This window comes from Xyrauchen texanus, chromosome 10, assembly GCF_025860055.1.
Source record: "Xyrauchen texanus isolate HMW12.3.18 chromosome 10, RBS_HiC_50CHRs, whole genome shotgun sequence".
Lineage (NCBI taxonomy): Eukaryota > Metazoa > Chordata > Actinopteri > Cypriniformes > Catostomidae > Xyrauchen > Xyrauchen texanus.
In genome coordinates this window covers 46,211,809-46,239,444 of record NC_068285.1, presented here as the reverse complement: position 1 = coordinate 46,239,444, position 27,636 = coordinate 46,211,809, and the positions used below count along the sequence as shown (strand labels likewise).

Genomic DNA, 27,636 nt, shown 5'->3' with positions numbered 1-27,636 from the left:
AGAAGTGATGAAACAAACAAGCATGAATTCATGAATGTGTAAAAATGATCATTGCTTTTACTTTAAAGACTGTTTTTCCTACTCTGTCTGTATGTAAATCATGTCTTTTTTTTCCTCTTTAGAACATATGTTCCTGTAAAACCTTCAATAAAAGCAAATAGGGAAAAGGTGAGGAGCTTGTGGTATTGGTGTACATAGGAGGTAACTAAAATTACCACAATACAAGGTGTTCTCATTCATATTCAGGGATTAAATCAACCGTGTCTCATAGAACGTTACTCTAGCTACATTTTCGAAAACTTCATTTTACCTGCTGAATTTTACTTTTAACAGTAGAGGCCTGGGGCAGACTGGGAAGAAAATTCTGCCCGGGATTTTACATAGAAACTGGCACCGTTTTGTGGTGCGTTCTGCATAACACAACGGCCCATGTGGCCCCATTTCGCTGCCGGTCCACCGGGAAAAGTCCCGTTTCTCCCAATGGCCAGTCCACTCCTGGTAGTGGTGCTACAACAGCTGTGTGTTTTATTCACTTTCATAGAAATCCTGACTAAAACAGCTGATTACTACTTTATAAACACTTTATTTTGCACTATTACTCACACACTGCAATTACATGATATCGGAACACATTTACTATAATGCATCATTTGAAAAACTAAAAATTGTATCATTTACAGACTCACCTACATTTACACACTTATTCCAGTGTGATCATAGAGTGTTGGACTTTGGATTCTGAAGTGCTCGGTTCGAGACTAGTTGAAACGAGACGAGAGTGTCATAGAAGTTACACAAGATGACGTGGTTGCTTCCCATTTTGTCTTTACTATGTTCAACCATTCTATTAAGGTTAACAGGTTTAAAAGGTATTAGGAAGAAAATAAGGTGAGAAAAAAATGATTCAATGTGGAATATTTATCGAATTTAAAACTTGGAGGTGTAATTTTCTTATTTCATTGCCCCTTCACAGTGGGTAAATTACCAGTCAAGCTTGCTAAATTTCACCAACAGAAACGACTGTCATGATCATTGATATTATGCTTCATTTGTAATAACTGTGTATTTCTTATAGGAATAAATGATTTTCTTTGTGAATTGGTTTGGTAATAATATTCTTATTGTTAGTCAATTATGACCATGTAATGACTATGACCAGTTATATTCCTTTTCAGAATTTTCCCTAAAGTATAATTTTGAGGCCACTCCAAAGGAGTTCCAATCTGCCATAAATGGCAGCCTTATAAGATTCTTTAAAAGGAGAGCAAACTCTGTTTGATCCAATGTCTCTGACCAACAATATCTCGTCATTAGTAACGGGTTCCTTGAGCTAAGTTTAATAACCACTTTGTCTATAAATGTCTTAATAAAAACAACATTTCCACCATCTACTTTTCAATGGATGGCTATTTATGGAATTTGGTTTAGCCTCTTCCTCGTACAGTAAATATGTTTTGACTAATAACGTGAGAGAGGTGTCTTTTAAAATATTACACAAATGTTATCCTTGTAATAGTAGGCTTTAGACATATATTGACAAAATTAGAAAATTGTACATGTTGTCACAAAGATTAAACACTTTTTTTTTAAATGTGTCATTGTTTAATCTTTCGATAACAAAGATATTCTATTTTACTATAATAACAAAAAGAGTCAATATATTTTCAATTTGTTTATTGTTTTTTGAAAATGTTTCATTCATAAGTGTAAGTTATATTTATATATTATTATTTTTCTTTTTTATTATATACATTTTTGTACTTATTATAGTTTATCTTTATTCATTTCACTTTCTACTGTCGCTTGTTGTTCTGAGGGTTGCCAAACTAAATTTCGTTGTATTGTGTACAATGACAATAAAGCATCTTTATTTTTTATCTTTAAATAGTTAGACAAGAACCCAGTCCTCCTGCTCTATTTGGTTTACTTTAATCCAGATATGTTGCATTTTTATTGGGCATTAACAACACAAATCTCAAAAATGTCAACAAATAAGGTTGATTTATAACCTCTTATAATTGTTTCCATCTGGCTGTCGTGTTTTATTTAGCATTTTGTTGAACAGTTATGTTTCCTTTTCTGTAGGAAACTTCTGTAAGTATGCAGCTTGTCAGTAACTTAGCAGAATGTGGCAGATGTCAGGGTACTGGAACATACAGAAGAAACATAAGTGTCTTGTTGGATCATGTTGGAATAGTTGCTAAAATTACATTTCAGTGTCAATAGATTGTTCCCTCAAGTAATAGACATGAGCTAAAAAAAAACAAAAAAACTCTTTGATATCACAATTTTGATATAATGGAGCCTTTAGTGAAGACATATCTGAAAGACTTTCTGAGCATCTCAGTGAGATCAGTGCACTTTTTCTCAGGTGATGATCCTCCATCCAGCTTTCCTGAAATATGTTCAAGAGCGCTGGCTGCAGAAACATGGCAGATATCCATCCACCGGTTTCATCTCACTCATATTCAGCCTCCACGTCTGTGACCAGGTAAAACTGCCTCACATTACACAACAGCTACTGACTCATTCTGTATGGCAATGTACTTATGAGGGAGGATATACTGTGTGTGATAAAGACATACACACTCAAACACACAAATTAGTTTTACATGTACATATCCAGATTGTTTAATGCATTATGACACTTATGAGATAACAGTTGGATTAATAGGTTTTCAACACCTGTTTTTGGATAGAACATATGTAGCCCACAATATCAACGTATGGACACCTTCTACATTGTAAAAAGTGGTCACCTGCAATTGGTCCCCTAAAGGGATAATTCAGGGTACTGGAACATACAGAAGAAACATAGTGTCTTCCTGTGTGATCATGTTGGAATAGTTGCTAAAAGTCAATTTCAATGTCAATAGATGGTTCCCTCATGGACACCTTCTACATTGTAAAAAGTGGTTACATGCAATTGTTCCCCTAAAGGGATAATTCACCCAAAAATTAAAATTCTCTCATCATTTACCCACTCTCATGCCATCCCAGATGTTCATGACTTTCTTTCATCTGCAGAACACAAACAAAAAATTTTAGTAAAATATATTTGTCAAAAATAGCTCTGTTGGTTCATTTAATGCAAGTGAATGGTGGCCACAACTTTTATGCTATCTTTGTTTGCTTTTTATAGCTTCAAAGTACTGCATAAGATTCCAGTGGTTAAATACATATCTTCATAAATATTAAAGTCCTTTTATTCTATAAATCTACAACTTCACCAGCCCTCTTATGCACGTTCACAAGAGAACCAAATTGTTTTTCTTCTGTGAATTAGTCATTTGCATTCTTTATGCATATTACAACTTATTGGGCAGAGAGGAGAAAGAAAATTGGAGGAATTAGGCAAAATGTTTTTGCACAACATCTTAGTAGGTGGCGACATGCACAAAGAATGTGAATCAGTAAAAAACAGAAGAACTCTCATGACGTGCATATTAGGGCTGTGTGAAAATAGATTTATAGTTAAAAAAAAAAAAAAGGACTTAAACATCGATTTGTTTCACACCTATCATATTGCTTCAGACAATATGGATTAAACCACTGGAGCTGTAGGGATTACTTTTATGCTGGCACCTATTCACTTGCATTATTATTATTACAGAGATCTAAAATTTGTGTTCAGCAGAAGAAAGAAAGTCATACACATCTGGGACGGCATGAGGGTGAGTAAATGATGAGAGAATTTTCATTTTTATGTGAACTATTTCTTTAACCCTTAAACAGGCAACGTGCACCACAAGATACATATACATTTGTTTCTTCTAGGGGGTTTGGGAAAGAGTTTCTCACCCAATCTTGTCATAATTTTAAGGAAGCCCTGAACCGCATTGTGAAAGAAATATTTTTTTTTTTTTAGATGTCTTTGTGCCTTCCTTAATCATATGTACTACAATTGTTTTTTCTCCCTCAAATTTCTCTCTCAAAAAAATTTTTTTTTACTTTCTCAAAACAACTAATTAACTTTCAAAAAAGTTAATTAGTTTTTCTCTCAAAATATTTTTTCCTTAAGAGGCATGCTATCTAACAATTAGCATGTGGTACCAGCCTTGGCCACCACATGCAACAATCAGTAAGCATGAAATCATTAAGCAGCTGTGTTTTTGAAATGTTAATCAAGGAAATAAACATATAATGTTTGATAGTCTACAATACACGAGATCCCACAATTAAATTAATAAACATCAGATTAATATGTTTCAGATGACATTCATTGTGAAGTGTGACAACGGGAGTTCTTTCTAGTTGTTTGATGACATTAACCACCAGGAATATCGATGTGCTTTTTTAATTTGTTGCACCATGGAAACATGTGTTAGAGAGACGTCTTTGACCATTGCGACACCTCTCGCTCTGTTTTCAGTGCTGTGTTTAAAGGAATGACTGGTGTTAGAGTTGTTCAAATCATTGAACTCTTTGGAATGATGCGTCAGCAACGGCACTGTGTCGAGTAGGAAGATGCAAAGCTGCTTGAGAAAATGGTGCATGCTTCGTGTTCAAACATCGTCTGGTACTCTGGTTGTCTCTTGGTCTGTAAAATCTGGGGAAGCACTAAGAACTTTGTGTCACTTAAATATTGTAACGTATAAGCATTGCCTGTCCTTTTGTTGTGATGTGTGTACAACTGGTAATGTTAATCTTGTTGTAAGTTGGGGACCTGGGTAGCTCAGCTAGTACTGACGCTGACTACCACCCCTGGAGTCGCGAGTTTGAATTCAGGGCATGGTGAGTGACTCCAGCCAGGTCTCCTAAGCAACCAAATTGGCCCGGTTGCTAGGGAGGGTAGAGTCACATGGGGTAACCTCCTTGTGGTCCCTATAATGCGGTTCTTGATCTCGGTGGGGTGCGTGGTAAGTTGTGCGTGGATGCCACGGAGTATAACATGAAGCTTCCATGTGCTACGTCTCCACGGTAACACGCTCAAGCCACATGATAAGATGCGTGGATTGGTGGTCTTGGATGCTGAGGCAACAGAGATTCGTCCACCATCCAGTTTGAGGCACTACGCCACCACAAGGACTTACAGCGCATTGGGAATTGGGCATTACAAATTGGGGAGTAAAGGGGAGAAAAGGGGTGGAGTAAGGCCTGGCACTGAATTACCCCAATCAGCCAGGAGAGGGATAAAGAGGAGCTGGAGACCCCAGTGAGGGAGAGAGATGCATGCAGCCGATGAATGTGTGCAATCTGCGTTGGGCCAGGGAGTCCAATAGTGTGAGCCACACACAGAGCTGTGTGTGTGCGCACTAGTGAGTGTGTGCTGAAAAGCAGTTATAGGTTGTGTCCAAATAAAACCGTGTCTAATTAAAGTCTTCCGTGAAATCTTCACCCGACTTTGACTTCAGCCAAAATAGGCTATTACACAGGAGAAAACCCTTATTCATAATTTGTCCACCTGTCTTGGAGGTCCAAAAGCCCCTGAGCTTAGATAAACAGTACAATGAAATATGAGTACTGGTTACTGTTACTTCTGTAAAATCGTGAAACATTATTGTATGGGTGAGGACGAGTAAAAGAAAATTTGTTTTAAAAGAAATACAACAACTATATTTTGGCACATAACACAGTATTGCTCTTTCCCACCTCACTGCTGTTTATAATGTCGGGGATGCCTGTTTGAGAGGTTTGACTTCCTCCATAGTGATTTAAACTAGAAAATTCTCGCTAGAATCCATTACGGAGATACAGTACATTAGAGCAGATAATTGGCACTAGCTGTTCGTACACTCACATGAAAAAGAAGCTTTAATCACACCATGAAAATATAGCGTTGGCATTGGCAGTCCTAAATTTCCTTAGGGTGGCTCCTGAAAATGTTTCAAAGGGGGAACCATGGCATGTTCTTTCCCTGCTGTCCGTGACCCAGTCCTAATAAACCTGCAACCCACCAGTTGAGAAACACTGCTTTAGAATGTTGTCACGAGTTCACATGTTCATGTAATTTTTTAAATGAAGAGAAGGTAAACATATGTGGCTTGCTGTCCTTAATGGAGGACTCGAGCTCAAGACTCGACCCAAGCCCGAGGAACCCCCTGGACTTACTTGTATGATTTTGTGGTAACTACTAGCCATGAAGGTGGAGTTGGGGTGGTAATAATTCTAATATGGTAATAATTCTAATATGAATCTGAAGTGCTTCTGAATCCAAATCTTGTCACGGCATGATTATTGTCATCAGTGAAAAGGGAGACGAGCATATTTTTCATTTGGTTTCCTCTGTATGTAAAATACGAGAGAATGATGAGGTTGAATGGGGGTGGGCAAATCGAAGATGCACAGTATATGGCCTTTTTCACTTGGTCTGTTTTACTCTGCTTAGTGAGATATATGATAGTTTTGCTATCTAGGATTTGTAAGTCTGAGAATGTGGGGTGTATTTTTGGATCAAATTTTGAACTGGTAGCGAGTTCCGAGCAGGGAAGAAAACCGAAGAATTCTAGATTAAACACTGCATCAAGCGTTTAGGCTGTATTGACTGAATGGTAACCAAGACGAAGGGTAATGATGCATTTGCTTAACAAGTCAATGTTTAAAGGTTGCCTGGTATCGTAGCGAGTGGGTTGAGATTTTTTTATGCCTTTGATGAGGAGCGAGATTTGAGTATTACTTATTGAAGTAACGGGGTTGACGAAAATACATTTATGGAAAAATGTAATGCAGCTCACATAGCCTTGTAGTACCCAAATAGTACCCACTTGAAATCTTTTGCAATGGTTGAGATATGAAACAAAAGAGGAGATGGATAGCAAGGAAAAATCTGGAAACAGCAATTTGTAGGTTTGGTGGAATTGTTGAAAACATTTACAAGTGATCCAGTAGGTTTTGAGTGTTCTAGGGGAAATAGCTAATGTGGTGTGGTGTTAGGGAGAAGCAGGACAAAATTAAAGATGTAAATATAGCTGACTATGCCACCCTGTTAAATAGGGAAATATATTTATTTAATCACCCATAAAGGGCACACAGGTTCATCCATAGAGGGCACACAGGGCCAAAGATGTGGATACCAAAAATACAAAATCTTTATCAAGCAGTAACTTTTATCAACACAGTACGACCTAGGCATGTGCACACGAACACACTACAAAGAGACCGAGGCTTACCAGTGGCAGGTAGGCTAGCTGACGAGCACAAGGCTCCTATCATGCAATCTTACCACCCAGGGCACGAATCTCACCACGCACACATCAGCACACAAATTAGGTCAAACGTGAATACGCATCAATCAGTGACAGAAGTACCACCTCCGCACATGGAGGCTAACTAGCTGCCAGCCCTGGGTCTTGGCTCCTGTAAGCTGAAACAAAAGTTAACCACAAATAACGAAAACCAAAAATAATGATTTACAATTAAACAAAACAAAAACAGTACAAGAGAGTGGTCACAGTTGTTAAACAGGGGAAACGGAGAGGTGAAACACCTGTTTATACATGTTCAGCCACTCATGAACAGTTCAATACAATAAATCAACAAAACAAATCACCTCACAGGCCCACAAATATAGCTCTTGAATTATGGTGATTATTCACACAACACTTACACAGAGCCAGAAATGAGAGTAGATGAAACAAAATATTAAACTCAAAATAGCTCAAGGCTACACGTCATACAAACAAATAATAAAGTCAAAACCCACAACTAGAAATAAACCAATACAAACAATTCAGTAGCGTCTGAGAATGTTGCCCCTGCAGGCTTAATAAGACGATAGGATCAAAACCAGAATGGGCGGTCCTCAGGCAGTGACGCACAAGCGGTGCTCTGACACACAAGCAGTGCCCTACAGTTCCATTTTATCCCTAAAGGCGCATGATTGGACAACCAATGCACCCACAGGTGCAAAAAAATAACTGTGCAATGTCCACTGTTTGTCCCACTACACTAGTAAAATGGAATTGAGTGATGTGTTAAGGAGATGTTTGAGGTTGATTTACAGTAAGATCAGCTCTGATTAAGAAGTTACCGGGGTTGGAGTCAGGTCCACCTCGGGCACCAATGCTCTGAATTTCTCTAAAGAAAAGCGAGAAAGGGAGTCAACTATTTGGTTTTTAGAATGTGTTTGACTGTAATAATGAATTGATTACAGGCTGAGATCCAAATTAAGCGCCTAAGGAAAGGCATCAATTCTGAGTAATGAGAACGTCCTTTGTCGATGCATTGTACTGTAGCTTGGTTATCGCAGAGTACCAGAATGCTTTTTGGACCATGTTTTCCCCCACAAAAGGCTGCGGCTACGAAAGGATACAATCCGAACAGGGCAGAGGAAGCTATGGACTGCGGAAGATCTGACAGCTCAGGAGGCCATGTAAATGCAAACCAGTGGCCTTAGTAATATCCTCCGAAGCCGGTGGTGGGGGCAGCATCAGTGAATAATTGGATATCATTTGGATGTGAAAGGCAGTCATCATAGAAGGTGAGTCCATTCCATTGTTGAAGAGATTTTTGCCAAAGCAATAGCTCAGAATGGTAGGGCAGGTTTAGGGTTATTGTGTCATCTAGTGATATCTAGAACTGTTAATCAGAAGGTCGATGGTTCGATCCCCACATCCATGTCCTTGAGCAAGGCACTTAACTCCAGGTTGCTCTGGGGGGATTGTCCCTGTAATAAGTGCACTGTAAGTCACTTTGGATAAAAGCTTCTGCCAAATGCATAAATGTAATGTAAATCTAGTGGGCGAATGCGGCGAGAGAAAAGAAGTGCAAGATGAAAAGTTGACCTTGCAGAATTATACATATGACCATATTTAGATGGCCAAGAAGTGAGAGGGGCTTGCGTTTGGAGAAACTTTGACTAGAAAAGAGATTGGATGTGATTAGAATTATCCTATCAATTTTCTCTTTCAGATAAAAGGCTTGGAATTCGTTTGAGAATTGGGAAAGACATTAGAAAGGCATGGGATGTAGCTTGTGGATTTGACTGAGTTTGAATTAAACCGTGTCAACAAATTTTGGGTTAATCAGATAACAGGATGTTGTTGGGTGGTTTGATGATCTACATACAGTGCAAGAAATATTGCGGCAACCCAAGAAAACTCTGCTGTGGAGATCGATGTCCAGGGCTCCCCTGTTATGACACTGGTTCTACTGAGCCACTCGGATGGCACATTTGGTGGAGAACAGCTTGTGGTAGGTGTAAAAATGACTCCTGCCAAAGGACAGTTCAGAGATAATTAACATGTAATCATTTAGTTTGCAGTGTCTTTGTGGAGACATTGAACAAATTACTTTAACACCCAAAAGTGATGCAGAATTCTGCCAGGGAGAGCACATGAGAGGAGCTCGTGGAAGTGCTTTTAAGGGTGACAGAAATATCGCCTCAGTCTATTTAGCGATTTGAATTGGAGGAGGAAACAGATAGGAGTGCAGAGATGTCTGCATCAACACCTGAAATTATTTGCTTGTTGGCAATTGGCAGAGGCTCCATAGCGATGCCATTCAGAGGAACAGCCAGGGGGGTTGCTGTGTAGAGGGTGTAAGGAGTGGAGCGAGCTGGCAGTGGGGTTTGGATGGAAATAGAGTCGGAGCCATTTCTACCAGCTTAGGCAGCCTCGTACCGTAGATCGGCAGATTGGCAGGATAGAGAAAAGTAGGCATGGCTGATGCGGGAATACCCGGAACAGGAGAGGATGTTGATTGCAGAGGCAACCTCACACTGGCTTCCACTCTGGTTACCAACAGGTAAAGGCAGATTGTCAGGAAAGAGAGAAGTAGGTAGAGCTAAAGCCGTAAAACCTGGAACCGGAGCGGTTGTCACGCAACTCTGTTCTGAGGAAACAGAGGGTTGGAGATAGCTGTTTACATAGGTGAAGCCTGAGAGGTGGATAGAAGGCCTAACGGAAGTCGGGAGGGGGCTCCCGAATCAAAATGCCAGGTACTTGTCGGAGAATGGGGTCCGCCAGGGGTGCGGTTAGAGGCGCAGGACAGGATGCGAGCATTGGTCTGCTCTAGTGGAGGTTATAGATGTAGTTGAATTGGAGTAAATATTTAGATTTTGATGAGTGGAGGCTAGCGAAACATGTTTGGATGAACGCCGGGGAGGCTTGGATGGGTTTTTGGAGGTTCTAGGGGCTTTTGGGTAAGATGGTTTACCATGCTGGCCGGAAAACATATAAATCATATGGTTGAGCCTTATTTAATCTACTCAAAAATGAATATCGGAAGCTGCCAATGCTTGATTAAAAATATTATGCAAAGGTTTTTGTAAGTAAAGTTAATTAAAAAAGTTATTTATTGGTATCTGATGAGAAATGAGACCATGAGATTCCTATTTCATTTCTGACATCAATTTTATGCAAGAAATGAGAATTTTTTTTTTTTCAATGTCCATTACACGAGCAATGAACAAAATAATGATTATATAGTACATAATACAAAATAAGAATACATAAATAAATAAATTAATACATGAATACATTTTTTATATATAAACATACATGTTAAGATGTAAGAATATTTCTGACTTTAGTGTTGAACACTGGATGACTCTCTTAGTTTGTTACTGCTACATATTTTGACGCTGTTGTTATCAAGCTTGAGTTTTCTCCCAAAATAGGTTTCATTTATCAGGATATGGTAATGCCATAACATTTGGTGCCATTTGTTGTAATTTTGTAAAGTAGGCAGATGGAATGTTGTGATGGTGATCACGATGCCGCAGGAAGAGTTCTTCTGCCTCCACCTCTCTCTGAGAGCACGGTGAACACAGTATCTTCTCTCACAGCTGCCATCTCTGTCTGTGCTGTCCTCTCTCTGTAGCCAGACTGTGATCACTCAGTCTGTATTTTCTTAGTGTCTTTCTCACTTAATGCTCTTTAACACAGCTCAGGTCTGCTGGTTTGTAATCTCTCTTCAGGTGTAAATAGAGTTCCATTTTCTTTTGTATTTTAGTGGCATCATTCCAAAAGGCAATGCAATGTTGTTTTTGTAATTTTATAATTTGGTTGGGCCAGATTATACTGTGCTGCTTTGGATGTAGTTTCAGGTGCGTGGCCTGGCGAGAAAGGGCATGGGGCGTGGGAACAGGACAAAGCCAATGGAAAGTGGGGCCCTGAGAGGCTCGAGGCTTGGCTTGGACATGGAATGGAGCAGACTGAGGTTCGGCTGTGACATGGCATGGAGCAGTCTGTGGCTTGGCTGAGACATGACATGGAGCAGACTGCGGTTCGGCTGTGACATGGCATGGAACAGGCTGAGGCGTGGCTGTGACATGGTCTGGAACTGACTCTGGCGTGGCAGTGACAAGGCTTGGAGCTGACTCTGGCGTGGCAGTGACAAGGCTTGGAGCTGACTCTGGCATGGCTGTGATGACTGGAAAAATACCTCAGTGGTCATGGGCATGGACTGAGAATCGAGATTGACCTCTCTTTCGTGGGCATAGACAGAAACTTGGAAAGACCTCTGTGGTCGTGTACATGGGTGGAGACTTCGAAATGACCTCCATGTTCGTGTACATGGGCAGAAACTTGGAAACAACCTCCGTGGTCCTGTACATGTGTAGAGGCTTGGAAACAAAAAGCCTTTCTCCTCCTCCTCCTCCTCCTCCTCCGATGGACGAGGCTGGCAATGCTGGCTCTGGGACAGACGAGATTGACAAATTGACATTGGCCCTGGTATGGACGAAGCTTCCAACTCGTTGGCCGTGGCAGGCCAGGCCATTGACTCATTGGCCATGGCAGATGTGGGCACTGACTCGTCAACCAGGACATGGGACGCTGACTCGTCAACCAGGACATGGGACGCTGACTCGTCGACCATGATGTGGGCGCTGACTCGTCGACCATGACGTGGGATGCTGGCTCGTCGACCATGACGTGAGACTCCAGCTCGGCATCTGCCTCCTCCACAGTGAACATAGAACCAGTGATCTGCAGGGCAAGGTCGATATACTGAACTAGACTGATGGGACAGCGACCACCAGGCATCAAAGATGAGATTTTTTCACTCAATCCGAATTGGAAAAAGTCTTTGAGGGTGACCTCATTAAAGTCCACCTCGCTAGCCAGAGAGCAGAAGTCCCCCACATATTCCTTCAGGGATCGATTCCGTAGGAGTCGGTCCGCTGGGTTCATGGTTGGAGGTCAGGTATTCTGTAACAATGTTGGCAACAGGCAGACGAAGAGAAGATGGTGTGAAGATGAACCCAAGTGCAGTTTATTTTACACACTTGGAATCCAATAACCCTAATTATAAATGTGAACTAAACAAAAACATAAACACATAAACATGAACCATTAACATAAACTTGACTTGACTATACTTGACTAGAACAAAACAACAAAGCTACTTACACAATACCTGACATGAGACAATGACAAACATGTACATACCATGCTTAAATACAAAGACATGGGTAACAAGACAACCAATGAACAGACTAATAACAAAGCAATCAAACAATGAAGCATTGAAAACAAGACACATGAACAGGAAACGCATGACAAGATCACATGAGGGAACAGGAAATGACATGACAGGAACAGGAACTAAACTAGAAAATAAAAGACATAAAAACAAGAACAAAACACATAAACGTGACAATAGAATTTCAGAGCTCTTTTTTGGATATTGATTAGTAAGGGTTATTGTCCTAATTTAGCTCTGCACAAGTTGTTTGATGTCACTGTTTACTTTTAGGATGCTTTTACATATTTGGGTATGCATAGTTTTGATTTTTTCTTTTTCTCATTTAGAAAAATCTTGGGTTTTTAGGGGTCCCCATATCTCACTGCCATACAGAGCAATTGGTTTGACTATTGCTTTAAGGATTTTTAGCCAGGTTTAAATTGGAATTTTATATTGAATTGTATTTTTAATCATGTAGAAGACCCTCATTGTTTTTGCTTTCAGTTCAATCACAGCCAGATTTAAGTTTCCTGTTGAACTTAGTTTTAGTCCCAGATAAGCGTATTCGTTGGGTGTGTTGGTGGACTTTGTTTCCTGCTCTGAAGGTGTTTTTCTTTTCCCTACACCTGGATCTATTTTGGTTAATTTTAAGAGCCCAGACTGAATGTCTCTATGATGTCAAGGAGCTGTTGTAGTCCCTGTAATCAGCTGCAAAGAGGAGACATTTAATTTCTGATTCAGTCAGGTTTGGGCCAGGGGCAGTCGAATTATTTAATGCTTGACTAATTTGTTTATATAAATGTTAAACCTTAATGGGCAACCTTGTCTGACTCCTCATTGTTGAGAGAAAAATTCTGTTCATTTGTTCCCTATTTTTACAGCACATGTTTTGGTTTTATACATAGTGCTAATTAAGTCAAATGTTTTCCCTCCAATCCCATTTTCCAGTAGTTTTAGGAAGTAGCTTCATGCCAGATTGAATCAAAGCCTGCTCAAATTCAACAAAGCAAGCAAAGACTTCGGTTTTGTTTTGGTGTACATGTTTCTCAATAATCGTGTGGAGGGTGTAAATCTGGTCAAATGTTCTGTGCTTGGGCAGAAATCAAATTTGACTTTTCTCCAGGATTTTATGGGTTTTAAGAAAGTTCTGCCATCTTATATTAATAATCGAGCAGAATAATTTCCCACAGGTTGCTATTGCCACATAGTATGCCTCTGTAATTGTTTGGCTCAAATTTGTCTCCTTGTTTAAAGATGGGTGCAATTAGGCCTTTATTCCAGGTGTTGGTAAAATACCCTACACTCAAAACAATGTTGAATAACTGAATTTTTGAGGTTTTGAATTTGTCATTGGTGTATTTTATCATTTCGTTTAATATTCCACATATGCCATTGCCACATGCCTTTTTGGGTTTTAATGCATGTAGTCTATCTGTTAGCTAATTTACAGTGAGTACAGCATGTGCTGGATGTTTCTGAGGTCTCTGGATGGAGATGAGTCCGGCTGACTGTCGACAGTGCTGGTGCTGGAGTGGATCAGTGATCTGCTGGCTGCTTCAGCGTAGCTCTGGTTGCCCGGGTGTTGCTCTTGCTGATGTTCATGTGAATGAGAATGAGAAGGCAAGGTGGCTGCAAGCCTGGTCATGCAATGTTTTCCATGGGAAAACATAGAGCCTGTCATGGGGTTTGGGAGAGCTGAAGTGGGGGCGGTGTTTAGAAGGGTGACCCTGTGGTGGCTCCACAGGGTGTCTATGAGGTCGGTGCGGTGCGCTGGAGCTGCGGTGCAGTGTGATGTCCTTCAGGGTCTTGGCAAAGATGGGAACTGCTTCTCTGTGGAGATGGATATGGTCGTAAAGTCTGCTGAGATTCAGAGTGGGGTGATGAGCCAGGTGTACGTTGGGCTTTAAGACACGTTTTTTTGTCTCTAGACAGTCTTGCATTTATATGCATGATGATGTCTGGGTGGAAATCTGAGTGCAGTAGCAGGGTGGAGAGGATAATTTACAGTTGGGGAAGTTGGAGGATGCCTCCTCTGTTACATTATTAAGAGCTGTAGCTACTCTGTCTTGCTGAGATCTGAGGTCGTTGGTGCCGGTGTGGATGATAATGTGTCTGGGGGAATCCAGCTGCTCTTCACACAAGAGCTCCAGGGCCTTCTGTGTGTTTGGGCACCATATTTTATTAACGTTTCTTCTTGGGAACAGTTTATTTTCATCGAGAAACTTTCCATTCGGGTCCATGAGGAGTACAATCTGAGGCTGTGTTTGACTGTAGGAGTCAGATGGAGGAGGGCTGTTGGGGATGATAGCTGTGGTAGCTGGAGAAGGAGTCTTCTCTATGATTCCACAGCTATCATCCCCAACAGGAATACAATCTGAGGCTGTGTTTGACTGTAGGAGTCAGATGGAGGAGGGCTGTTGGGGATGATAGCTGTGGTAGTTGGAGAAGGAGTCTTCTCTATGATTCTTCTCCGCTCTGTGTCAGCTGCTTCTCCAGAGCTGCCCGTTGTTTTCTGTAGGACTCTCTGTCCTCTCTCGTTTCTCTAATTTCTTCACTCATAACATACATTTGTTTGTTATACTCTATGCTTTTTCTTTCTTTCAATCCTTCTATTTTCCTATTTGATCAGTCTCCTGCGCTACTCCATGCACCTCCTCTCTCAGCTGCACCAGTTCCAGCTCCATCTCTCTGAACTTCTCTTTCAGGTCACTGATGATGCTGTGTAGAAGGGAGATCTTTTCACTGTCATCTCTAGACTGCTCAATTGTGGATTGATGGGTGGAGGTGTCTTCTGCCTGCTTTAATGTATTAGGGCTGATCTTGTTCAGTTGAGCTTTTCGTTTAATTTGGAGGAAGTCCTTTTCAAATTGTTTCAGATTTCCCTGAATCATTACAGTCCCATTTTTGTATAGGTTAGCTGTTATCATGACATCTGAATCATCCTCTTCTTTGAACTGCAGTTTCCATATGTTACTGATGCCCCTTTCTGATTACTGTGGGGTGATGATGTCTAATCGCTGAGTGCCAGGCTTCTGGGTCTTCTGTATAAAATATGATGTTACTGATCTCTCCGTTCTTATATAAGTCTGAGTACAGTGTTACTCTCTCTCTCACACACACACACACACACACACACACACACACACACACACACACACACTCACATGCTCTCTCACACATGCACTCACACACACACACACACACACTCTCTCTCACATGCACTCACACACACACACTCTCTCTCTCTCTCTCACATGCACACACACACACACACTCTCTCTCACATGCACTCACACACACACACACACACACACACACACACACTCTCTCTCTCTCTCTCTCACATGCACTCACACACACACACTCTCTCTCTCTCTCTCACATGCACACACTCTCTCAATTTTTCAATTTCAACACTCTCTCTCACATACACTCTCGCACACACACACACACACACACACACACACACTCTCACATGCACTCTCACACACACACACTTTCTCTCTCTTTCACACATACACACACTCTCTCACACATGCACTCTTACACACACATTCTCTCTCTCTCTCTCACACGCACACACTCTCACACACACTCTCACATGCACTCTCACTCTTACACACACATTCTCTCTCTCTCACACGCACACACACACTCTCACATGCACTCTCACATACACACTCTTTGGCTCTCTTTCACACACACACATACACACACACACTCTCTCTCACACATGCACTCTTACACACACATCTCTCTCTCTCTCTCTCTCTCTCTCTCACACACTCACACACACACACACACACTCTTTCTCTCTCTTTCACACACACACATACACACACACTCTCTCACACATGCACTCTCACTCGTACACACACATTTTCTCTCTCTCTCTCTCTCTCTCTCTCTCAAACACACACACACACACACACACTCTCTCTCTCACACACTCACACTCACACACACACACACACACACACACACATACACTATCAATTCAATTCAAAGTGGCTTTACTGGCATGAGTGTAAACAGTATGTATCTCTCTCTCTCTTGCTGTGCGCATGTGCGGAGGGTTTGGGAAGAGCGTGTGAGTTGCGGCGTCTTTGAGTGAGTGTTTAATTTTCTCTTTTTCTTTAGTTTATATAGATTAGTTTATATTGTGCATGTTTGGTTAAGTATATTTTGTGTCGCTGACTTGGTTATCTTAAGGTGGTGAAATGGGAATAGATTCATAAGGGTTTAATAATTTAACAGCCCGACACGGGTGCAAATGTCTACCGGACGAATCTGTAACAGTTGAGGACTGTTTGAATGGGATTGGCAGGGAAATAGGTGCTCGAAATATTGTGTCTGCATCCAGGATGAATAGAGCCTTTGTAGTTTTCCTGAGAGAAGTATCCATGGCTCAGCATTTAGTTTAATCTGGTTTATCTGTAGGAGATCCATTTTTACCAGTTTCACCACTATCAAACCCCTCCATAAAAGTTACCCTTTCGAATGTACCTCCATTCATTTCTAATGAGTCAATTGAGTGTTTACTGGCTTGCTATTGTATACTAATGGGACTGATTAAAATGATTCCTTTGGGATTAAAAAATCTGGATCTAAAACATGTAATGTCGTTCATGATTTTGAACTCTGAATTTCAATCTTTAAATACGTTAGCAAAACTACAGTGCTGGGTAAAGATTATTCAATCTATATCTGCACAGACTCAATGAAATGTTTTGCTTGTGGGAAATTTGGTCACACAAAACAATCATATCAAGTGAATGATGAGGTTAAAAGCAATGAGACTGAGCTTGGCCCCTCTGTGGAACAAACTAGTCACATTCTAACAAACAATAACTCCGAAAACCAGTTAAACCAACCAAAGTAATCAGCAAGCTGAAGCGTCTCCTCTGTCTGAAGACAGAGAAAATGATGATGAGCTTGTAATTAATAATCATGTTGAGGACACGAAGCACACTCCTGCTGATACCGATATACACTCACCTAAAGGATTATTAGGAACACCAATTTCTCATTAATGCAATTATCTAATCAACCAATCACATGGCAGTTGCTTCAATGCATTTAGGGGTGTGGTCCTGGTCAAGACAATCTCCTGAACTCCAAACTGAATGTCAGAATGGGAAAGAAAGGTGATGTAAGCAATTTTGAGCGTGGCATGGTTGTTGGTGCCAGACGGGCCAGTCTGAGTATTTCACAATCTGCTCAGTTACTGGGATTTTCACGCACAACCATTTCTAGGGTTTACAAAGAATGGTGTGAAAAGGGAAAAACATCCTGTGGGCGAAAATGCCTTGTTGATGCTAGAGGTCAGAGGAGAATGAGCCGACTGATTCAAGCTGATAGAAGAGCAACTTTGCCTGAAATAACCACTTGTTACAACCGAGGTATGCAGCAAAGCATTTGTGAAGCCACAACACGCACAACCTTGAGGCGGATGGGCTACAACAGCAGAAGACCCCACCGGGTACCACTCATCTCCACTACAAATAGGAAAAAGAGGCTACAATTTGCAAGAGCTCACCAAAATTGGACAGTTGAAGACTGGAAAAATGTTGCCTGGTCTGATGAGTCTCGATTTCTGTTGAGACATTCAGATTGTAGAGTCAGAATTTGGCGTAAACAGAATGAGAACATGGATCCATCATGCCTTGTTACCACTGTGCAGGCTGGTGGTGGTGGTGTAATGGTGTGGGGGATGTTTTCTTGGCACACTTTAGGCCCCTTAGTGCCAATTGGGCATCGTTTAAATACCACGGCCTACCTGAGAATTGTTTCTGACCATGTCCATCCCTTTATGGCCACCATGTACCCATCCTCTGATGGCTACTTCCAGCAGGATAATGCACCATGTCACAAAGCTCGAATCATTTCAAATTGGTTTCTTGAACATGACAATGAGTTCACTGTACTAAAATGGACCCACAGTCACCAGATCTCAACCCAATAGAGCATCTTTGGGATGTGGTGGAACGGGAGCTTCGTGCCCTGGATGTGCATCCCACAAATCTCCATCAACTGCAAGATGCTATCCTATCAATATGGGCCAACATTTCTAAAGAATGCTTTCAGCACCTTGTTGAATCAATGCCACGTAGAATTAAGGCAGTTCTGAAGGCGAAAGGGGGGTCAAACACAGTATCAGTATGGTGTTCCTAATAATCCTTTAGGTGAGTGTAATAGCAAATGGTAGTGCGGTTCGAGATGATAGAGTGATCGCTGTTGCAGTTCCTGATCAAATCAGTGACTTGAAATGCCCCGAAGAACCATTTGAGCTTGCGGATCCTGGAGATCTATCTAATGGATTCACAAGTATCCTGTGTCAGTCTGTCACAGAGTAATGCGGATATGTTGGCAGAGGGAGTTGAAGCACAGTTTTCGGACTTTGATAGTGATAACTCTGATATGGCAGAATATCTTACAAATTCTCAAGGAAGTTCTGCAGATAATTTATACAGTTCTAAATTAAAGACCTCTTATTATACAGTTTGTCAGATTAATGAATTTCTTGACATTACCTTCAATCAACGGAAGCCAAAACTACCATCCAATGTATACTGTTCAGTTACAAATTTGATGAATGCTGGGGTCAGTAAAATAATGGACTTAATAAAATGCCAGTGGCGAACTGTACAATCGATTGCTGAACAGGTTGGATTAAAATCATTAAGAACTGTAGGTAAAGTGTTTAAGATTAGGAGGTTACATCCGTAACCACCTAATCTTAATCGCTCACTTCGACGTTGTGTCGAAGAAGCGACACTAGGGGTCCAGCTGTGCCAGACTGCACGTACCCTTCCCCAAAACCCCATAAAATCGTCAAAGCCTTCTGGTTCTTTACCCCCAACAGGGGGGAACAAGGCGACATGCCAAGCATGGGAGCAGGCCGCGGGGCCATCTTAATGCTATCATACGCATCGGGGAAGGTGATCTTTCCCAGTTTTCCTATTCTTTCAGGGGGGAAAGGGTGGTAAAATGCATCACATGGACTTTTAGGTCACATGTAGAGAATCCAAGAGAGAGCTCTAGTGTCGCTTCTTCGACACAACGTCGAAGTGAGCGACAGACGGGGAACTTTAAAATGTTTCAACATGAAGCTCATGAATTTTTGTCAGTGTAAAACAGCAATCCTTTTATGTTTGTACAATTTATAGACATAGAAAATGTTTATGAATCCTCTGATTAGGTTAATAAAATTATGAATTTGTGCAATTCATAGATTTACTTTATTGTGTTTATAATCAATTAAAATGATTGAAGATGTTTTAATATTACTTGAATATCAATGATATAATTGAATACTGTTAGATTTCTTTAACATAACTTAATTTAACATTGAAATTGCTCTTTTTTTTTTTTACTTTTTTTTTATACATTTTAACAAATTACAACAACAAACTAAACATTCCTTGACAACCACAGTGGCCTAAATAAAATGAAAAAGAAAATACAAAAAATACATAAAACACTTTAGTAAAATAAAAAGAGAGAGATTTAAAAAAAATATATATCCCCTTTTTTTTTTAACAACATGGAATAATTTAAAGTTTCACACCAGTCAGTTCACCTTCAGTGCCTCAATGTATATACTAATAGGTGTCTACCTTTGTATGAAAGTGTCCAGTTTCAGTTGCAGTTGGGCAGTCATATGTTCCATTCTATAAATAGATATAAGTTTTTCTCTCCATTGACTCATTTTTGGTGGGTGTGGCTTCATCCAATTAATTGTAATGGTTTTTCGTGCACATAGTAGGAGGACATGCAGAATATATCTCTGGTTTTGACTACAAAAATCTTGGGGTATTCCTTCAAGCAAAAAATACAAGGGAGTAAAAGGCAGATCTAGATGCGTAATTTTCGTAATCTCATCCTTAACCCCTTGCCAAAATGTAACTAATTTTGGACATTCCCAAAATATGTGTGTGTGGTCTCCTACTTTCCCACACTCCCTCCAACATTTCTCTGCTTCTGGATTATCCACAAATTTTGATATCACCTGTGGTGTTCTAAAAAACCTGATTTTCGTTTTCCAGTCAAATTCTTTCCAGTTATGACTGTGGATGCCCTTATGACATCCTGTGCATATGTTTACCCAAGTCTCATCCTCTATATGATCATTCATTTCAAACTCCCACTTTGTTTTAATATGGAACGTATTATCTGTTGAATCAAGCAGTAGTCTGCTGTATATGTGCGACATATGTTTTTTATGTAGTGGGTGTTGCTTCTTTATATCAATGAAATACTGTTCCACATTAGTTGGGGCTTTTTTAATTATTTCCCTTATGATTTGTGATAGTTTCTTATTTGTAGGTATCTAAAAAAATCATTTGATGATAACATAAATTTTTCTTTAAGATCAGAGAAAGAGCGCAATGTATTTCCATCAAAAAGCTGATCAATCATGGTAAGACCCTTCTCCGTCCATCTTTTAAAAATAGCATCCCACCGGGAGGGTAGAAACTCAGGGTTATCTGCTATGGACATAGCCCTTGATAGGGTTGCCACTCCTTTCAGTTTTTTCTGAACTGTTGTCCATACTCTCAGAGTTTGCTTAACCCATATATTTGTTATTTTCATCTTCTTCTGAGATTGAGGTGTCATAAAAGCTAGTATTGATAAAGGGGCATTTGGTACAGAGCTCTGTTCTATGTTAACCCATCCTGTTTCAACATCATTATTAATGCATGCCACTATCGATGCTAGCTGGGCAGCCCAATAATAATATCTTAAATTAGGGAGACGCAGCCCTCCTCTCTCTTTTCCTAAAGTCACTGTTTTTAATTTTATTCTGGGTCATTTATTCTGCCATATGAACTTTGATATGAGTTTTTCTAGCATATTAAATGTAGTTGCAGGAATCCATACTAGGAGGGATTGAAATAAAAAAAGCAATCTAGGCAAAATATTCATTCTTATTGTCTCAATCCTACCAAACAGCGAAAGTGGCAACACTTCCCATCTTAATAGATCCTTTTTAATGGTATTAATTAGCTTATTATAATTTGCCTGATACAACTGTGAAAGTCTAGGTGTAATGGTAACTCCTAAATATTTGAATCTCTGTTTAGACCATCTAAAAGATGTTCTATTGTTTAGTTCTACGGGCCAGACTCCAGTGATCATAAGTGCTTCTGATTTGGTTGAATTGATTTTGTATCCAGAAATGGATTCATATATGTCAAGGCAATCAAGGAGAGCTGGTATTGACGCTGTTGGATTTTCAATAAACAATAGAATGTCATCTGCATATAAGGCAGTCTTGTGATCGTTTCCCCCCTCATCAGTTATTCCTTGTATATACTGATTACATCTTATGCTCTCGGCCAAGGGTTCAATGCTAAGTGCAAACAAAACAGGGGACATAGCATCTCCCTGTCTTGTTCCCCTCCCAAGATCAAAAAAACTCTGAACAACAGGCGTTCACCCTAACTCTTGATTTAGGATTATGGTAAAATGTTTGTATACATGCAACAAATGTGTCATGAAAGCCCATGTGTGTCAATGTTTGTTTTAAATATGTCCAATCCAGTCTATCGAATGCCTTCTCCGCATCTAAACTAAGTAACATGGAGGGGACCTGTCTCTTTCCTGCAATCATCTGTATGTTCAGAGCTCTCCTAACATTGTCAACACCATGATGTCCACTAACAAATCCTGTCTGGTCTGGTTTCACTAATTTTCTGATATGTTTTTGGATCCTCTCTGCTAAAATTGAGGTAAAAATCTTTAAATCCTGGCAAAGGAGGCTTATGGGCCTATATGCTGAACACTGAGTGGGGTCTTTCCCGGCTTTATACTGGATAACTGTGATAACTGCCTCAGCCCATGACTTTGGAGGATCTCCCATCCCTAATGCATAATTATACATTCGACACAAAATTGGGGTTAGTTCATTTATGAAAGCTTTATAAAATTCTCCCGGGAAGCCATCTACTCCTTTGTTGTCCCGGGAAGCCATCTAACTCGTTTTTGAGTTTGCCAATACTTTTATGAATTTCTTCCTCTGTAATGGGATTAACCATTGCTTCAGACTCCTCTTTTGTCAATTTATTTAATTTAACAGAATCCAAAAAATTTTATTTTTCTTTCCTTGTTTGGCTGTTTATCCCCTTCGTATAGTTTTTTTTATAGTAGTCTTTAAATGCATCTGCAATTTCTTTAGGTTGTGATGTTATAATACTCGTATTTGGATGTCTAATTTTCTGGACAACTCTACTTGATTGGGCTTTGCGTAATTGGAAAGCAAGCAGCCGACTTGCTCTATTACCAAATTCATAATATTTTCTGCTTGTATACCTTAGAGCACAATATTGAGATATTTGAGATATTTAGTCTCCAATATTTAAACTGTTTATGTTGCCCTAAATTTAGTTTTAAGACAACAGGGCCATGATCTGAAATAGTAATGGGCTCTATATTGCACTCCACTACTCTATGCAGCTCAGTTTTTGAAATGCAGAAAAAATCTAGTCTAGAATAGCTCCCATATATTTGTGACATAAATGTAAATTCTTTTTCTTTTGGGTGGAGATATCTCCAAGTGTCGACCAGCCCCAACTCATTCATCATCCCCAGTGCTGTATTTGTTTTGCGTGATTGGGGTCTCTTTTCTACTGGCAGCCTGTCCATAAATGGGTTCAAGACACAATTGAAATCTCCACCTATCACTACAATACCCTCCGCTTCATCAGCCACAAGTGAGGAAATTTTCCTAAAAAAATATGGACAGTCTTCATTTGGAGCATATAGATTCAAAAAAGTTATTTGAATACCCCCAATTGTTCCCACAACCATGATATATCTGCCATCTTTATCCTTAATAGTTTTTTCATCTGTAAAATAGACAGCTTTACTAATAAGAATGGCAACCCCCCTTTTTCTCCCTTTACCATAGGATGCACTGAAAACCTGATCCACCCATTCTCTTTTCAACTTTAAATGTTCTAAGTCTGAGAGATGAGTCTCTTGTAACATGGCAATACCACATTTTAATGTCTTGAACTGATTTAAAATTGTTTTCCTCTTTACTGGGCTACCTATCCCCTTCATGTTGTAACTAACACATGTTAAACTTTCCATAGTTATTAATAAATGTTATGCCTTATTTGTATATTGCCACTTTGGGCTGGTCATAAACCAAAAACAATCAGTTAGTCTATTAAAATGTACACATAAAGCATCACCACTGTCAAGGAAGAAAGAACAATGAACTTGAACATCATTTTGAACTTCGCCACATCCAACTGTTTGCACTTGACACAAAATGGATTCGTCCAAATAAAAATAAAAACGGCAACCAGTTCCCGTTTGAATGTGGGCAGAGAGTTGTGACTCGATCTCTCTGGGGGAAAAAGTACACCTTGCGTGTTTGCGACCACGCCATTTAAATGGTTCCCTTGCGGGGGTCGCAGCCCAAAGGGCGAGTGTCATCCACTCAATAAGTCTTATTACTTCCGCATTTATTGAAAAAAACCAACAAAATTAACCAGTCCTAATGTGGCCACGGCATAAATGCCTATCCCCATACGGACTCTGATATAGCCCTCCCGTTAACAAATTATAGTACTCACCTCACGTTCACTAGTCACGATGAAGGGAAAGAAAAAAAAATCTTGCTTATATGTTCATGGAAACAAAACTAAATGGTCTGCTCTGAGAAGAAAGCTTTAACATCCGCATCTGACATCGTTGCTTGATTAATCCTGCAATGGCCTCTTCTCAGTGTCTGCCACCGGGTTTTTGACAGCTCCATCTCCAGTGCGTCACGTTCCCCCATTTGCGTCTTGATACCGAGCTCTTGTAGTGTTGGCAGAGCATCCGCCAATGTAGAGAATGTTTTGTCACCGGTGGTCATGCTGATCTTTAACTGTGCAGGATAGAAGCTCCGTGCAGTAATATCCTTCTTCTTAAGTTGTCTAATCATGTCACGCACCTGAGCTCTTTTTCTCTGCAGATCCGGAGAGTAGTCATTATCGAAATAAATTCATCTGTTATTATACATGACTTGTTTTTGTACCCAGGCCTGACGCAGAATCGCTTCTTTTACCGGGAAATCCGTGAATTTTACTACTATTGATCTGGGTGGTTCAGTTTCTTTTGGCTTAGGAGCCAGTGCTCTGTGAGCCCTTTCAATTTTTATGTCGCCATTGGGAAGAGAGCTTAGAGTTAAAGTGAGTAATTCTTTCACGAACTCAATTGGATTCTTCCCATCCTCGCTGTTTTCAGGCACTTGGTAGATTCTTAAGTTATTTCGTCTCAACCTGTTTTGCAGATCATCATACCTTGCAGATAGTTCCACCTCTCGTTGCAGCACGTATCGAATCGCCCTTCCGTGATGCATCACGGAATCCTCGCTGTTGCTAATACGTTCTTCGGCCTCTATGATGCGTGTTTCCAACTTTGTTATCTGACCTTTCAATTCTTCGACCGATGTCTCTAATCTCGTCAGCGACTCCTTTATGCCGATGTGCCCCTGTTGGTTTTCCTTTCGCAGTTGTTTAAGTTCACCAACTAACTCCGCCATGGTTACGGAGGAGTCGGAGTTAGCTGGATAGGGCTCGGAGATTTTTTCCTTTCGTCTCTCTCTCTCAAATTATCTTGTTTTGCCCGGATTTGGCATGTCTGCTAGACGAACTCATCTTTAGGATGCAAGATGTATTTTATTTGCCGAGTTAAATTTGATATTTTAGTTGGTTTAACAATAAATTCGCGGAGACCACGTTTTCCGATATCTATTCAGTCATGGCGTCACCGGAAGTCCTGCATCCTCGAAATTGCTCCTTTCTGTTGTGTGATTTATAAAGTTGGAATAGCCAGAAACTTTGCGAGAACACCTACTCGCCCACCCACAAATTTGTATGAGTCTGTGACAATACAAAAGTAAAATAAAAAAAAAAAAAAATATATATATATATATATATATATTACACACCTGTTCACTTTAAAATCAAATATTTATTAATATATTTTTTATAATATAAAATGTTTAGGCACTTGTGAAAAAGGTTGCATAGAGAGGATGTCTTCAAAAATAATACCGTAAATAGTTTTCATTTATCAATTAACATGATACAAATATAAAAAAGGCTAAATCAATATTTGGTGTGACCACCTTTGCCTTCAAAACAGCACCATTTCTCCAAGGTACACTTGTGGTGGCTCAGTGGTTAAGGCTCAGGGTTACTGACCAGAAGGTTGGGGGTTCAAGCCCCAGCACCACCAAGATGCCACTGTTGGGCCCTTGAGCAAGGCCCTTAACTCCAGGTTGCTCCAGGGGGGATTGTCCCTGTAATAAGTGCACTGTAAGTCGCTTTGGATAAAAGCGTCTGCCAAATGCATAAATGTAAATGTAAATATGAGCTGAAGACCTGCCTCGGCATGCACATGTTGATGAACATGCAGGGCTCCCTGTTCTTCTCTTCTATTCTATTTCCAAAAGAAATGTTTGGGAGTCTAAAATTTATATTTAATATTGACACACTAAAGCTAAAAATATAAATAACCATCATAAGACAAATGTTTTTGTGAAAAATCGTATGTTCCTAAAACTTTTGCACAGTACTGTATATTTACAAATATTTACATTAATATGTATTAATGAGCTCATGTTGACAATAGAGACACAAGTCATCAATTGATATCTCATTATTTCATTTGCAGGTGAATGTATTTGGGTTTGGAGCAGATGTACATGGATACTGGCATCACTACTTTGAAGAAAATAAGCATCCTCTTAATTCCGGCAATCATGGTGGAAGTTTTGAATATAGGATTACAGTTAAGCTTCATGAGAAAAATGCACTTCGGTTGTATAAAGGATGGTGATCATGTTTTATTATTTATTTTTTATTGTTATTATGTCTTCAAAATAAATCAGGACAGTAAACTCTTATATGCCAAAAGGTCATGGACAAATTGATTCATCATGTCGTAACCCCTTTAAAGGCATTCAGAGATAATGTGTACATAAACAAACCTAAGCCTCTGTAAATCTCAGTCCCACAACTACCTCCTAAAAAATAAATAAAAAGCACAATATGTTTGTGTATGCCTTTTTCCACAACACATTTACATTTGTGTAATTTATTTAGTTGACACTCTTAGCCACAGTGACTGACTTGTGATTATGATACATTGTGAGTCAATGGCTACACTCTATTCTGAAGTGATCACTCGCATTCCAGTTGAAGACTTTACCTTCCACTGTGAGAGCTTCAGAGGGCTAAAATGTGTGGGGATCAGTCAGGTGTACAGGTAGCTCTCAAAACCTGCTGGGTGTTTTGTCTGCTGGTCCGCCAATGCCTTCAGTCCAGCTGAGGGGTTATCAGCCGGGAGCCACCCACCATAGATTTTCCACCCCATTAATGCTGACATCTGCTGCATATACTATACCATACCCAACATGCAACATGTTTGTTGTTTGTTTATTTGTTTATTTCGGTCCTTATTACAATTTTCCAAAATGAATGCATATAGAAATAATTAAAGCAATAAAGCATTACATTTAAAAGGAAAACAAAGAATACTGACAGAAAAGGTGTTGGCTGAAGCTTTAGTTTATTATGCCTACCCTTTTTACATGTTCTAATAGGCATCCCTTTCACCATTATATTGGTCTATACAAAATAAAACAGTAGCAAAACAAAAGTTCTAAATATTTCATACACAATAATTACCATACCTCAGTGATATATTTGTTTACCACCTTATTTTTAAACTTGTTCTTTTTTAATTTTGCAAAGTGAACGAAACATTCTTAATTCCTTGTCGCAACTATTCCACAAGTTTACCCCTTTTGACAGATATATATAAATTTTTTATTGACCTCTTGTCCCTTGTTTTATTTTAAACATACATATTCCCCTAAATTCATACTGGCTCTCTTTTATTTAAAAAAACCTCTGGATACACATAGGAAGTATATTATTTTGTGCTTTGTACAATATCTGTGCAGTTTTAAGATCAACTAGATCACAAAATATCAAAGCATGGAATTTAATAAATAGTGCATTGGTTGGTTCATAATATTCCAATTGATTTACAATTCTTATAGCTCTCTTCTGTAGCCTGAAATTGGATTAGTGTATGTGTTTCCCCATACCTGTTTTTATTTATTTATTTATTTAAAATTCTCAATACATTTTTCTTTTTACATGCATTCTGTATCCCCTTGGTATTCTATGGCTTGTCCACATAATTGTGCATCCAAGATTTTTTAATGGACAGTTTTTTTTTAATATTGCACCTTTAAGGTGGACAAAAAAGCCTCAT

General features: G+C 39.7%; 1 protein-coding gene across 1 annotated transcript in view; it reads left to right on the top strand.

Moving 5' to 3' along the window:
* LOC127650244 (CMP-N-acetylneuraminate-beta-galactosamide-alpha-2,3-sialyltransferase 1-like) overlaps positions 1–26,277 on the top strand; it is a 52,566-nt gene extending 26,289 nt beyond the window's left edge. Inside the window, exons 5-7 of the mRNA XM_052135557.1 lie at positions 123–168; positions 2,372–2,491; positions 26,026–26,277. Coding sequence (XP_051991517.1) covers positions 123–168; positions 2,372–2,491; positions 26,026–26,190 — 331 coding nt within the window. The 3' untranslated portion in view covers positions 26,191–26,277. The remainder of the gene's footprint in view (positions 1–122; positions 169–2,371; positions 2,492–26,025) is intronic.
* Positions 26,278–27,636: the final 1,359 nt, after the last annotated feature.